This window comes from Aptenodytes patagonicus, chromosome 3, assembly GCF_965638725.1.
Source record: "Aptenodytes patagonicus chromosome 3, bAptPat1.pri.cur, whole genome shotgun sequence".
Taxonomy (NCBI): Eukaryota; Metazoa; Chordata; class Aves; order Sphenisciformes; family Spheniscidae; genus Aptenodytes; species Aptenodytes patagonicus.
In genome coordinates this window covers 69,911,838-69,928,024 of record NC_134951.1, presented here as the reverse complement: position 1 = coordinate 69,928,024, position 16,187 = coordinate 69,911,838, and the positions used below count along the sequence as shown (strand labels likewise).

General features: G+C 38.7%; 1 protein-coding gene across 7 annotated transcripts in view; it reads right to left on the bottom strand.

Moving 5' to 3' along the window:
• Window positions 1-16,187, bottom strand: part of ADGRG6 (adhesion G protein-coupled receptor G6) — a 112,915-nt gene that overhangs the window by 47,547 nt on the left and 49,181 nt on the right. For 6 of the 7 annotated variants that reach the window (XM_076333743.1, XM_076333742.1, XM_076333749.1 and 3 more), the window contains 3 exons: window positions 14,028-14,648; window positions 8,598-8,666; window positions 5,421-5,504 (listed from right to left, as the gene is read on the bottom strand). In XM_076333743.1, the coding sequence (XP_076189858.1) occupies window positions 5,421-5,504; window positions 8,598-8,666; window positions 14,028-14,648 (774 nt within the window). The remainder of the gene's footprint in view (window positions 1-5,420; window positions 5,505-8,597; window positions 8,667-14,027; window positions 14,649-16,187) is intronic. The other variant, XM_076333748.1, reaches the window with a different exon arrangement.

Sequence of the window (16,187 nt, the reverse complement as noted above, 5' to 3'; positions counted from 1 at the left end):
GTGTGCATTATATATACTCTTACACATTCATATATAATCATATATATAATTATAACCTTATTTATACAATTATGTATATGGACAAAATCACCTTAATATAGGAATATGCAAAGTATTTTTAAAATCAAACATAGTAACTACAAACTAGTCAACAGCTTCAAGATCTCCACCAGATGGTGACCCAAAGCGTGTTTTAATAAGGCAAAAAAAGAACAAGAACAAAGAACTAATCTACATTTTTGAACACTCTCAGGAGACTGCAGTGGCAGATAGTGAAAACTAAAAATGATTTCTCACTCTCCAAATTAAACAGTGGAAATCCCACCTCAAAACGTTGAATGAAAAAGAAGTATTTTTATGGGCAGAAAATTGATGAAAAGTAGCCAAAGATAATTTGAAAAAAGAGGAAAAAAGAGCCTGGAAAAACAATTTTCCCCACACCCACCACCAACTACAAAAATATAATGCTCAATGAAAAACCAGGATTGTTTTTTTTTTAATCCTGTTAGGCAAATTATCCAGAAGTTTCTTTTGGAAAATCTTTGCTTTTTGAAAGTTAAATCCTCAAAAATATATGAATACTGTAAATGAAAAACATTCATGCAATCTCAAACAATAAAATGGCATAGAAATATACAGAATACATGGCAAGCCAATATGTTATTCTCACAGTCTCATGAGAGCTATCTTAGAGAAGTACACAAAAATTAGGAATCACACATTAATGACATTTACTATCATTAAGATGTTACAAATTCCCTTCTACTATAATTAAATTGCTATTCTAAAATCTTCCCATATGCCAAATGGATCTATATCTAAAGGATGAAAGTCAGCTACTTCTATGCTCAGTCTACCAACCGAATATCTAATAGGTAAGATGATCTGGTTTTTTTCTACATCTAACTTAACGGCTTGACATACTGTAGTTGACCTCAGGTCGACACAGGCAGCCCTGCTCAGTGAAGGAATAACATAAACATGATAAAAAGACTGCAGGAGAGCTAGTAAGTTGATTCAGTGGTGGGTAAGGGGTGGTATTTTGGCTTGTCCCAGACGATAAATTGGCCAAGGAATGAACATGTGCAGCAACAGATGACTGATGGTACATTACAGAAGAAACTGGCATTTGGTACTGCATGAAAGAGTGATGGATTGCTGCTCCAGGTGTCGTCAGAGTGCCGTTCAAGATCTCTTTGGTCTCTTTGTGCTGAATAACAACTCCACTGTATGAAGATGGCAAAGGTATCGCATCATTCATTACTGCAGTTCTTGATGATTCCAGAAGAGAAAAGAGATTTGCAAAATATCCATAATCAGCATTTTCAAAATCCAAGGCATGAGTACTAACAATATTCAGGGGAGACATTTCTTCTCTGTGCTTGCTAAAGGATCCATACACCTCCCCTTCCGAATCCCATTCGGAAAGCCTCAATACGTTTGTTGATGTCAGAACAGCAGAATTCCTTATGTCTTCATTATCACCAATGATTTCTTGTTCTACTGCCCATAGAGAGTATCTCAGATTGTCCCCGGGATTTTCAACGGAGTTTTGTCCTAAAACAGTCAGATGACTTCTCACTGTTACTGTTGTTGGCAAGCTTAACTCTGCTACATCCCACTGAGGGATCAGGCTTGGAGAAATTGTATCAAGATGTTTCCGAAAACTTTGTGGGAGTGGAGGTGTCGAGCAGCTCTTAGGAGGTACACTGGCTCTGAATTTTGAGTCTGAATGAAGAAGGTGCCTTAATTCCAAAGACAATGTCATTGGAAGGAAGTCAGAACTCGTCGAACTGATGTTTCTTAAAAAAACACCTGCACCTATTTGAACTTTACTTCTTGCTTTATCAATAGTATTTGTTACAGTATTATTCGCTGACAGACTTTGAGACTGCGGTGATCCATGTGTTCTTGTACTGTTTACCGAACTCTTAACTGGTGTATTGATCAAGAAAGAAGCTTGGTTATCCCTTGAACATGAAGGCTGCGTTCCTGAATGTGTTAGAAGGACAGAAACAAGCTGCTGCCTATTGTTTAGGAAGGTCACGTTGGTTTGATCACTTACTATGTCAGTTCCAATTTGCATGTGTGAACTACCAAGTATCATTAATTTTTCTGTGTAGTTTCCAAGTACCTTATCAAAAGGACTTACCGGTACCTGTACAGAGGGTTGACTCAAAGGTGCTTCCAGGGAAGGGAAAGGAAAATCAAAATAAAATTCACTGTTGGAAGACACGGTTAGGTTTTCAAAGTTCATTGTTGACTGCAACTGTGATATCGTCCTGCCATTACTTTTTGAAATTCTCTTTGGAAGGCCTGGAATAAATGAACTGAAGATTTGTGTTTCCAAAGCTGATGCATGACTAGAGAAGTTCATTTCTTCAGCCCTGTGACCTAATGATCTAATGGCAGATGTTTGTTCAGAGATACTGTCAGACTTAGCAGGTGAACTAATGGATGGCAATCTCTCTGTTGGGGAAGAAAGCAGTTTATTAAATGAGAGCCACCAATTTTCTGACGGCTCCCCAGAAAACACTTGAGATGCTTCTTTCAAATGATAGGAAACAGTCCAGAAACTTGCTGTTAAAGAAGGGGAAATTTCTACATATTTTGTTGGAAAATCCAAGTAACCCGAGTCCCAGGGGTTGCCAACTCTATTCATGTTCTCGGGCTCTAATATGGAAAAAGCAGATTCTTCATTTTGATTACTATCATGAAATGCATCTAAATTGTTCTCCAGTACTCCATTTCTGAGGGTCTCACTTGGATTTTGAAAATATACTGTATGTTTTAAATAGTGAGACCAGTAATTGCTATTAGATATAAATATGCTGTCACTTTCCAAATATTTGTCAGTCAACGATTGTTGATAAACAGGCAAAGTCGTTACAACATGCTTAAATGCTGAGCTTGTCCAGCCTGTTCCTACCAGAAGCGCTGAAAATGTTAGTAGTTCTCTACTGTGTCTTAGGACTGAATTTGTCAGTTGGATGTCAGGCATAAATTCTGTGTGTGTTTTTTTCATGTTTTGAAAAAAAGTTGTTGGGTTTGCCCGTGGAGTCTCCACAGAGGTCAAATTTGTAATGCCTCCTGAATGATGTTGCTTAATGTGTGTAGATTTTCTAAACTGAAATTCACTGTTTGCTGCTAACACAGAAGAAGGTTTTCTATCAGCATTGCCTTCTATCATTTCCAGGTAAAAATTTTCAGGTGCGAAGTCTAGCAAATCTAGCCTACTTTTCTGGAATGATGATTTCTCCTCTGTAGGTGATATAGATGAGATAGAAAGAGAATGATGTCTGTCTTCTTGAATGTCAGAGGTGATATGATGATGAAATACAGTCTCACTCCACCAATTCACAGGCTCCAAGATGTTGCTTACATGCATGAAATTGGTTGTGCTGCTGTTGGAGGACGAAATCCACACGGTTTCTTTTTTGTGTTCGTAAGCAGTGCTGTTGCTGCTAACGGGAGAGCGGAATGCTGACTCAGAGTCAGAACGATCTAGCCCATCTGCCAAAGTCAGTGCTAGCTCTGCATTAGGAGTTCTGCTTTGAAGAAGAGGAACTGCTGCATTCACAGAAGGCTCTGTAACAGCATCTGCTGCATCAGAAGTACCATGAAATGAACTTCTAGAATCATTCAAAATATTTTCATTTGGTAACTGATTCATCACAGTATTATCTAGGTCAGTTTTTTCTGTAAAAGCAGCCAAGGTATCGTTGCCGGTCTCCTCAGAAGCAGCTGATGTGGACACAGTTGGAGGAAACAAGCTGTACGTGTTTTTTCTCTCTGGGTTCTCATCTGCTGAGTTTTTACTGAAATGGAGAGGCCTTTGTTTCACTGGCCAAATAATTGGGGTTGAGATAATTCCTATGGTTTTGACCCCTTCTATCTTAGACTCTCGCTGCCTCTGTGGTCGTGAATGGGAGGATTCAGGTGAATTTCTCTTCATTCTGAAGATAACCGTAGCAGGAAGTCTGAATTCCTGCAGGTCTGTGTGTAGTAAGCCACATAGTTAATGGATTAAAGAAAATATATGCAACTTAACTATCTGTTCTTGGCTGTCTGCTCTTGGTCTAAAAATTAACTTACCAAGAGTGGAAAATGATGCCAGTTAGCTGAGTGAAAGTTTCATTTGCTTCTACTGTAAATGAATTTGGCTTATTTTTCTTAGTCTTTCTACTTTCTCTTGGGAGTTCCAAAGCCAAAGAAAGGACTTAATTGTCCAGTTTTTATTCATCCTAACATTAATAAGGCATTCAGTTCCTTCTTTAGTTACAAAAATCAGAGTTAACTGCTCATGGTGAACATTGAGTGGCTCCACAAAAGGAAAAAAGCCCGATTTGGAAGAAATTTTCAATATTTTCTTCTTACTTCTACAGTTTAGTAAATCCAAACAGGCTGAATTCAGATAGATTCTTTCACATTGTCTACTGTACTGCCTGATTGCCAATGTACAAGAAATGATCTGCCAAGAGAAAAAATACTCCAGCAATTTTAAATCCTACAGTAACAACTGATGCATTTGGAAAAAAAAAAAAAAAACACAAAACCCCCCCAGATTCTAATTTACGTCTGTGGAGCACACTAAAAAAATAAATCTTTACAAAAAATATCTTTAGGCCTCAGACAAAAATTGCAGAAATCTATCTCTGTGTTATTAATAATGTTTAACAACTATCTTTAACAAACTAATAAATATTTTAGCAGCGCCTCACAAAATGATGCTCAGTCTCCAGGAGACAGTGATATCATAGAATTTGAAAAAACCTCAAAAGAAATCCCTGCTTTTTTCCTGTGCTACTAATAGGCTCATTTACTACCTTATTTTTTCCCTTAATCTTTCTAATGAAAAGTAAACGATATCTGATACTGTCAACATTTTCCCTAGTAAAGTCTGATCCAGCTCTTCTTTAAGTCAGTGGAAAGATTCCTGTTGACTCAGTGGAAGTGGCTTTGCTCCATAGGAACGATTCCACTTGGCTCCTGCGGCCCACCAGTGAGGAACAGGCAATCCCAGCATACTACCACCCTGGCTGCACAGGCGGCAGCCGCACAATGCCTCAATCTGCAGCCTTAAAACTTTTCAATAGCATGGTTCTTTTCGGGCCCTTTTTAAAAATCCTTCTCCCTTCCCTTGTCCTTTGCATGGGTAAATGCAACGGATGACACAAAGTGAGCCCCTTTCGTACAAAAGCCAGGTAGACATGATACAAATAAACACCGAGTTTGGTTCTGTTCTCATTTACACCATTCTTACATGGTCAGTGAAGTTACTCCTGATTTATTTCAGTGTAAACGAGAGCAGAACTGAGACATGACCCTTGACATTATGATACTATGAAAAACACACCTTAAAATACAATAAATTTTCTCTAGACACAGTGCAAGGAAAAATGTAACACAGGATTTCTTACCATTGTTTGGCTTATCGTTTCTATTAGTATCGGGCATGTTAGTGGTGACAGTGGGTGGTGTAGGAGTAGTAGCATTTACAGTAGCTGGTAATAAAGATGAGAAAGAGGTGAACTTGAATGAAATATGAATGTTAATAAGGTAAGACAAAATGGGAACAACGCATGACAATGTAAAATGAAATCATCTACACATAATGCCATAAATGTTAAATAAACACATTATTTTTTCTGCACAAAGTGATGAATAGAAATGAACTGAGGTCCCAATCCTGCAATCTTCACTTTCACTGACTTCAGTGGGCGTTTTGCCAGTGTAAGGTTTGCAAGATCAGTCCTGTACTGCTTTCATAAACTCAAAATCCTCTTATGAGAGCTTCAGATCCAAACAGCTGTGCAAAGACCAGAAAACAGATCTTATAAGTTCTAAGATGCATGCACTTAGAATATTGCTTGTGAAAAGAATAATTGTCCCTACTCAGGGACTGAAGATGACAACCAAATGCGAAACGCTCATGTAAGGATCCAATTAACTCCACTGGACTCCATACAATGAAGAGAATTGAAATGAGACTTGGAATAATTGAAGTGGAATATATATTTTGAAAGCTTCATGTAGGATCTCAGCTGTACTGTTCCCATTGACACTAACAGAAGTCACCCCACACAACCCTGGCAAATGTTTCCCAGGAGAACCAGCTAGAACACTTTTCAAAATCAGAGTGAGGAGCCAAAACTCCAAATTTCCCCCCCAGCGGACTGGGAGGGTATACATGCTAGAGGAATTCAAAGATCATGCCACTAAATAGCTTGGAAAATAATTTAATTTTATCTAGTAACTCCCAGGGAATGCAAATCCACTCACTGACAGATTTCTTTTTTCTTGAAAGCTCTTTTTAAAATCTGAAGGTTGGTGCAGTATAACCTCACAGTGTTACATGGCTTTTGCAGATTTTGACCAAGAACCAACCTGGAGAGGTTAAGCAATTGTATTTTAGGCAAGAAATTGCACTTCTGATTTTTTGCGAGGTCGTTTTAGCTAACCTTTTGAGTCTGAAAGTCATAAACTCAGGTCTCAGCTTAGGGAGCAAGTTCACGTTCAGGTTCAGTGAAACAAGAAACTTAGGGAAAGAGAAGGAAGAGTTGGACGCTGCAGCAAACAGGTTCTAACTGGGGAAGTGAGTATATAAAGTGACATCCTATAATACAAAAAAACTCTTCTTCCATGTAACTTCAGGGCTATATTGTCTGAGAAACAAGTTATAGGGCTTCTTACTGATTGTATCTTCCAGCCAATCCTGTTAAAGAAGGCATCTTCCAATGAATTAAAATATTTGCTAAGTATAATGGAGAAAATGGCTTTCATCAGACTGTAGTTGACATAATCTGGCATCCACAAACTTTGTTACTGGTGCTATTGCACCATGCACAACAAACAAACAAAAAAGGAATCCAAAACGGCCTCTCAGTTTAAAATAAGTCTGCAGTGCTGGCAGAAATAGACACAGACATCTTTTGATGATTTTCATTATTATGACAATAATGATGATGATGATGAACAGGGTAAATCTGATCTGCCACTTTCAAAGTGACAAACACAGAACACCAGTGACACTTTACCAAACACTTTTCACAGGAGGAAAGAGTATTACCTTCGTGAAAACACTCATAGTGTTTATTGAAGATGTGATGTTCTAAGAAATTAAGAGAGGCAAGTTTGAAAGGTAGCATCTTTTATTAGAGGCAATATCTTCTACTAGACAAGTTAATAAAGCTGGAAAAAAGGATGAGGCTTTTAGAAATGCAGGCTTGTTTCGCTGGAAGTATGTCTATTGCTGCAGCCATATTAGCTGACCTAATGAAAGATATTCTCTCTCCTTTCACACCATGCCATTTTGATAGAGGAAAACACTCAGAGTTCTTCCAAGAGAATACACAAAGTTCTTTTTACAGTGGCTGTATTACCCTTTACTTTATTAAAAAGACTAATACTGAGTAATTGTTGCTGTCATATTTACCTAAGGTATTCGAGTAGTAGTATTTAGATCATATTGTGCTTTGTGAATATGATTCCTGAAAATTACTGTTTGAAATCTGATTATGGATATAACTGGCATTTCACTTTCCCTGTGAAGACCAGCACAATATGCTCCAAGAACCTGAACCAAATTTACCTCAGGAAAATCTAGGAGAAGTATACTGAAGACTGACACAGATCTCTTACTGGCTTCCCAAGCAGAGTGCATTTTCCTTTTTATTTTTAAGCTAAATCTGATTTACTTGTAAATGTTGGTTTTGAAAGAGTTCTGAGACTTCCTCCTCCCCTTTTATATTTTATTCTCCCCTGTCTCCTTCTTCCACCATTCAGCCTGAAAAGGGTTACAGAGCTAGACATTATTTCTGGTGCAGCTGCTGCTGTGATTAAAGTTTAACATAGCATGCCACCTCATTAGCAGGTCTGTGTTCACGAAGGTATTGTGGAAATGGGCTGATGTTGTTCATGTCAAGCATTTTTATAGAACTTCAGCCTCTAAGCAAAGCAGAAGGAATTAACTGTCCTTTCATGTCCAACGATTCACATGGCATGGAAATCTTTAGGGTTCACCTACTCCTTGCATTCAATTGACCTTTAAAGACACCTAATGAATTCTTATATGTGGTGATTTTTACACTATTAAACCATCATTAAGTGCTGTAATGAGTGTTTCATTAACTAATAGCTGCTGGATTTTGCAGTTTGATGTTAAATTTTTACCTGCTGATCTCAAAGTATCCAGCCTCAAAACAGCTTATTGGAAAAAAATGAATAATAGTTCCTTTATTTACATCTGCTCATTTTTTATTTACAGATGTACCCAATTCTTATCCTGGTTAATATTTTACTGTCAAAATGTGCAGGAAGAAAAGAGATGGAAAAAGAAATGAAAGCAGTCAATTAATTCAGTTTTGATATAACAGAGACTATTTGGAAAATGTATTATCAAGGGAGTCATCACATTTTTTCCACATATTGTACGTACAGGACACCCACACACTTGATGAGACTAAAGAATTCCTTTCCTTGCTATTTTTTATTGCAGTTCACCCTTTTAGAAACAATAATAAAAAAGAAATGGAATAAAAAAAAAGGAAAATAAAGATTTCCCAAAGATGAAACTGAAAATGACCTGGGCTTCTTACCTTGGCAAAGGCTTCCCAGGTTTGCACAACTGGTTGGTTCAATTGCAGAAGAGGGAATTAGGTATGAGCCTTTAGAAAAAGAAAGTAAAATAATCAGAAAGGTTTGGCTATTGGGCATAAAACTATCATATCTCAAAATATATCATATCTTGCAGTGATACAGTCCTCTTCCTAATTTCTCTCAGTGGCAAAACTGATACTGCCATTTGCCTATGAGACTTACGTGTTTTCATTTTCTGTTGTGGCCGAGGAATCCATGAAAACCCTGCTGACTTGCAAGTTACAGTCACTTATGTATCCTCCCCCTTAGCTTTTGCTAAATAACATTGTATTAAATGAATGCAGCTTGCGTGTACTCTGTTGTCGTGGTTTAACCTCAGTCGGCAACTGAGCACCACACAGCCGCTCGCTCACTCCCCCTCCGCAGTAGGATGGGGGAGAGAATTGGAAGAGCACAAGCGAGAAAAAGTCGTGGGTTGAGATAAAAACAGTTTAATAAGTGAAATAAAATGATAATAATAGTAATATGATAATAATAATAATACACAAAGCAAGTGATGCACAGTACAATTGCTCACCACCCGCCGACCGATGCCCAGCCAGTCCCTGAGCAGCGGCCCCCCCGGCCAGCTTTCCCCAGTTTATGTACTGAGCATGACGTCCCATGGTATGGAATGTCCCTTTGGCCAGTTTGGCTGTGCCCCCTCCCAGCTTCTTGTGCACCTCCAGCCTTCTCAGTCGGTAGAGCATGGGAAGCTGAAAAGTCCTTGGCTAGTGTAAGCACTACCTAGCAACAACTAAAACATCGGTGCCTTATCAACTTTGTTCTCATCCTAAATCCAAAACACAGCACTGTACCAGCTACTAGGAAGGAAATTAACTCTATCCCTGACGAAACCAGGACATCTGTGAAACAGCTTTAAGCGGCGGGGTCAGTATGGCCATAGGATTTATGCAATCTTCATGAGTAATAACGCGTGCCTTGGAGAAGCAACCATGCTCCACTGCTGTAGCACAGGTTACCCGCCACGCACTTCTGAGTAATCTGCCTGTGACAGACACCAACCAGATAAAAGGTGATTAAACTTGTTCCTCTACCCAGGGCGTGGGTGCGATTAATATTCTGGTATGCATGATTTATAAGCAGATAATGTTATAAGCCTGTATCTCTACTGAATTATTCATAACAACACTTTGATGATCTGGAGACAAAAACAGGGCGTATAAGAATGGCTACAGAAAAAGAACTGGTGAAACTGCATTAATTACACTTTGTGTATCCCAGCGGTTCAGCCGCAGATACAGCTGCTTTTGCACGCTGTGTTGAAAATAATGGGGCCATAAAGCATGGTATAATCTGAACCTACTGGGGGCGTTGCCCTTTACAGCTTTTGCTTTACCACTTCAGAATCATATTGACTCCATGAGGTTCTCTCATGAAACTTGTATCCTTCCATAAAGTTGAAGAGCCACCACCCATCATCTCATAAAGATAGCTAGGAAAGTATTTCCTGTGATGCAAGAACAGAAGAAGCGTGGGGCCTTGACACAGAAATCATGTCATGCCACAGATACCATTACACGTATTGCCAACAAAAATAGGGCAGAATTTAAAACATGTGATCCACAACAAATATTAAAGCTCAGCATTTTAATTTTTTTTTTTTATGGATTAAGAGATACAGGCAAACTAAATTCCTTGGTACACGTCCTATGAACTCCAGGAAGGATGTTCTAAGTGAACGTACTACCTCCTGTGTAAGATTTTTTTTCCCCCAAAATATATTTGCTAATATTAAACAGTCAATATCAAAACCTGCTGTAAGTTATCTCCTCTTGGTTCTGTATCATGGAAAGATCACCTGAAAGTTGGCTTGGAAATCTGTGGACCTTCATATTTTCTTCAGTGAGTATTTAAAAAAAGATCGTGATTTTATTTGGTGAAACTAAAAAAAATCCAATCCAACTTTACAAAACACTTAAGTCAGAAGACTGTATACTTTAAAGAGGAATATTTTCAGTGAATATATTCAATAAGCTTTTTTAAGTTTTAATTGGATTGAATTCTGGCCAGACTAGACTTTCCCTCAGTGTCCACTAAAGAAATTATAATGATTTGGATGCAAACAGATACTTGGCATAAGCTACTTTATGAAGCCAGGCGGCATGGTCAGTAATGTGAACAGCAGATATGGACCTGTATTACAGACACTTTGTGTGATATATCTCACTCACTTCAAATGTCTAAAGCTCAGACATCCGTGTCTGCTCGTCATGCTAGACTTTCTTTATAGTCAGTGGAGAGGAACAGGCACTCCTACAGCAAAAAACTTCGGACTTCACTGAGACATCTTCTCCAGTATGAAATGCACCGACCTTTGGAACAGCCTTTTTCATTCCACTATTCATAAACAGCACTAAGGGCAATTAGCTCAGCCTGAAACATCATTCAGCTGCCTAAGGCGGACAGATCCCACCCTGAGTTAAATCTGACAGCGAAATTAAGACTTCTTCTGGCCTTTGGGAATGAAGGACACATAGGAAGTGTATGTGAAGCAAATGCAATTGCAGGCATGGACAGGCGTGTGGCCACATTACCCTTAAACTGAGTAGATCATATCCTGCTATAGGTGTAGCCAGTGCAGGCTCCAAATCAGTACCAGAAGTTGATTAAATGCTCCTCAGTTTGCCTGCACTGAGCTCTGAACTGGTATTGTTACACTGTTATCGTTACCTAGGCTACTTGTTTTAAAATTAGTCCACATACCCAGGCTGTGTACATATACCTTTAAATGCAAGCCGTGCGAAGGTACGGCAATAAAAACAGAATTCCGTCAAGTCTTCCAGAAACACCCCACCATGATTGCACAGCTGTGAAAACATTAGTCTAAGGAATAAACTAAGAGAAGGTAAAACTATGAAAAGATTATCTGGAACAATTTGCCAGTGTTTTTATGCTCCGTAAATCTACTTGTAAAAGCTTTGTCTGAAAAACCATGAAAATAATACCCCTTGAAAAATGTAAGCACTGCTCAGGCACAGATATGTTGAGATCACTGCTAAATGCTTGGTTTGTTTTTTTTCAAGTTACATGCCACTTCCTGGGGAAGCATTATTGGAGCTGTGCGAAAACCTCTTTTCTGCATAAATCCTTCCATTGCTGCTAAATGAAGCCTGATCAGTTAGAGTCATCTCCCCACTGCCAGTGGTTTATTCATGGTTGATAGCCTGACTCATCAACTCTCCTGTTGAAGGCTGGTTTTACAATGAAGGCTTTTACTCAAGAAGGTGAAGGGGAGAAAATTCTAACAATTCCATCTCTGGGATTAGTAACCGTTTTTGAAATGGCACTGCACCCAGTATTTTCTTTTAGGAAATACTCTGGTTCAGGAAAGCCTGTATCATAGGGGGTGATTTAACATCTTTGAAAGAAAAAGACTGACTAGCGAGTTAGTTTTCTCATAGGCTTAGTTAGAGGAAATAACAACGCTTATATACAGATACATTTGAAGTGGCTCGTATAGACACCTGGGCCTAACATACGAATGCTAATACACGTTTTCTAAAATAATGTTCTGCTGTAAGGAAACCGCTGAACAATGATGTCCCAAGGAATAAAGCTGTGGAATGAAAATAAGTGTATTGTTTCTATGACCACAGCTGTGATATTACATTTGTGTCACAGGACTGTACCAGTCTTCAACAGAAAGAAGGACAAGACCCATACTGCAGTCAAAATTAAATGAGACAGAGGTCTTGGTAGGCTGTTTAGTAAAAGTGTTGTGGTAGTCTTCATGGTACAATGGTGTAAGAGGAGTAAGATTTTCTGGAAAGTTATTTTCTGTCAGATCAGTTCATACTGACGGAAAAGCAACAACTTTTTTGTCCAGAACACCTTCATCAGTCATGGTCAATGTTCAGATCAGCCTTTTCTTTCTTCTGATAGAGGGGTGAAGGTGCCTAGTTGCTCCTGTTTTTATAGAGGTGCTGCTTAAATTTTTTTAGCAGAGGCATGCTGAGAGCTGTTCCAGCGAGTCTAGCTGTGAATGAGTACCTCACATTTTGGTTTGAGTAAACTAAAGCAAGCAAGACGGGTTTTTTAGCCACCTTAAATCCCTCATGAGCTATTAGATACAGAAACTAGCATGCCTTAATGATGCCAGCTTCTGTTTTAAGCTAAGGATTCTCAGAGCGCTTGACAGATGTTCTATCAGGAGACACTTATATTGACACTACTTAAACTATATTTAAACTAGTAAGTAGTAAGGTGTCAGAGGAGTGAGAAGGCAAAATTGGAGAGGACAACATTAGATATGAAAAGACCACATGTGGTTCAGAAAGAACCAATATTTGTAACTGTTTACTTTGACTTTTGGTTTTTTTTTTAACAAATGTGTATTTGCTGCAATAGGAGGGCTCAAACTCTGTGGACTTGGAATTTGATAGCAGTTGATTTTCACAAGCATCATATGTGCGTGTATGGGCTACTGCTGGCCATGATTCAGATTTTCCCCTATGCATTTTATAATTATACAAATATCTCTAAAGTTGTTACTAACCAAAACGTTCTTTTTTAAAAAAAAAATATACTGGTCCAAAGTGACAAAGATTTTTCAGTTTTGATTTTTTTTCATCTGGAATAAAATGTTCCCGTAGAAAATTGTCAACCATCTGTAATAACATATACATATATAAAAATTACACCTGGACACTTATGAGAATCAAGTGTCTGAGCCATGAAACGAGAATAGGTTGGGCAATGTATTGAAATTTATCTTCTGGAGTAATCTACAGGAAGAAAGACCTTCAGTAATTACCAATTAAAAGAAGGACTGATAACATGTCGTCAGGCAGATAAAACCCAATGATTTTGATCTAAAACTCTTCCTTCCTGTCTGCCTCCTCTAATTTAATCTTTTCTTGTATTTTCTGTCGCATATGCATTGTTGTTTTGCCACTGTTTTTGCTGGCTCTGCACACACAGCACAAGGATAGCAAGTGCTCCTTCTGGCTAACCAAAGGGCAGGTACAAAAACATTTACTAAATGGTTACTTAACACACATTTTTTTCTCCAGAGACCACTGTAATCTTACTTGAGGCTAGCAGGTACTTGCCTGTTATCTCCATTTCATGTGAGTAGAAAGCCAATAAACAAACTGTTTAGGAAAAACATGATCTGCAGATCATTTCCAGCAGCAACTCAATATACTTAGGGGACTTGTTCTTTTCCTTTAGGGAATCAACTCTATACCCTTTCAAAGCCTCTGTGTATGGTAAGAATTGAGCTAAAGTCCAAGAAAGGTAAGACCTAGCTGTTTTTCTTTCACAGGAACTCTTTTTTTTTCCCCGTGCTGGTATATGGTATGTTCAGCACAATGCAGAAGTGTGGGGGGGAAATAAGCAAAAAAGATTTGGCAAGGCATACTTACCACAACTCAAATTGTTTTCTGCTTTCAGTGCTGAAGTTGGAATACTCCAAAATTCATTTTCCCAGTCTACAATGTTTCCTTTCACATCGCAGCTGAGGTTGGCCAGTGTTTGCGCATTCATGGTGAAATTCCAGAGGCGGAAGTTGTAAATGTCCCCATTTAGAGAGCTCACTTCATTGCTGTTAGAGCCCAGCACCAGCCTCCCGTTTCCAGGGATAACTTTGCCAAAGATACTCGGACAGTACACTATATGATAGGTGCTTTTGGCATATATACCTATACTGCCCGAGAAGCTATCTCCTACGACACAGAGCTGTTGAAAGGTTCCCGTGAAAAACTCTGCATTTCGGGGCAATGCATTCTCAAGGATGCACTGCGTGCCTGAGATGGACAGAAAATGGCCTTTTGTGGTCTTCCCGAAGCTGAAGAATTCTGTCGACAACGGATCGGTGTAGGAGAAAACCTTCCAGTCATCGTTGTCATCACTGCTGCCCTTGGTTGCTTCAAAGCACAGTGTAAACTGGCTAAGGTCTGGCACTATGACAGTCTCTGCCACAGACACAGCATCGACGTCGGGAACCTGGGGGATGATGACTTTCTGATTCCTCAGAGACACGGCGACTAGAACCAAGAGCAGATAAATAAACAAACAAAAAAATAAATTCATCATATAGAAATAAAGGCAGACTGGCAGCAGGGGTTAAAGTAACATTCATTAAATCAAACATTCATCAGGTGGTTTTTATCACTGTAATATACCAATAGCACACACAAAGGGGAATTTGGCTTGTGAGTGCACTCAGCTGAAAATATGCAGAGTTCCTTTTCAATGGCACAGAGGATGCTGCACTACACCCAGTTAACAACACCTTAAATTGCATTAAGAGCAATATTAGGACATATTACCTACTAACTTCCAACTCTGCCTCAGCTCACTTTATAAAAATTACTACTCATTGATTTAGTAAGGAGGCATTAGGCAATGGAATAAACCAGTTATTTGAAAAACACAGTATGACTTGCTTTTAAGATATATTATTTTAATTACTTGTCTGCATTACACCAATGAAGTTCAGGCCTTGCTTCTTTTAAATATTGCAATAGAAGAAAGCCCCCATTACATTCCTTGACAAACTGAAGCCTTTTGTTTCTGAATTCAGCTAATGGGTTTCTGCAAAGCATTAGGCATCTTCTCATTTTGTCCCCAGCAGCCTTCTGGTTGAATACTACAATCCTGTGTTCATGAATATTTATATCCAAGCTGTTCGCTATTTGCTAATGTTTGGGTCGACAGTTTTGGATTTTGCACAAGTATCTAGAAATGGCTAGTCCTCTCGCAAACATGCACTGCAATAAGGGTATTTAGGCATGGGCAGAATTACTCTGTCTCTAATCGTTATTAAGTATTCTCATTTGCACTGGCAAAATGGCAGCCACCAAATGTGAAAAACAGTATCACACAACATATGCTTTTTCTCCATGAGCATATTGATGACAATTCTGTTCACTCTACTTTGGAGAACATTATTTTTCAAAGTAAAGTGTCAATATGCTCAGTTGTATTGGCACATTTACGGCAGCAAAATTCTTCTAGTAAATTTGTCCACAGAAAGAAGTTTCAGGTTATGTCATGCAAAGGCATCGAGGTCAACAAGACCAGACTGCAGCAGACCTTGGTTTTAATTCTGGCTCCGCAGTTCTGTGAGCCAGCAAATGTCTGCTACCTCTTTTACACATTTTCACAGTGTATATGCTGGAAGTGAAACTGTTTTTTGCTAGACCTGAAGAATAACTGCCACAGTAGTTAATTCCTAGTCTTCCCCTGGGATTTTTAAGTGATGCCACAACACATATATTAATTATTACACCTGTTCCCTTCTCAGAATGAAGTAAAAACCTTTCAATATGAGAGGGTGAGACATGTGAGGGAAGGGTGACTATCACGCCACACTCAGGAAAAAAAAGACAAATATATGGGGTATAAGGATTCCGTGTAGTCTGTGGTATTGCAATTTCCCTTTGCCAGCTGCTTGCAAAGACTCTGAGCTCCAAACTACCATATGTGGATATACACAAGGACATAATTTGACCAATATATTATATAGTAAAATAACATAAAGCATTGTACATTACCTGCCAACCCAGCAACTGAAGAATGGG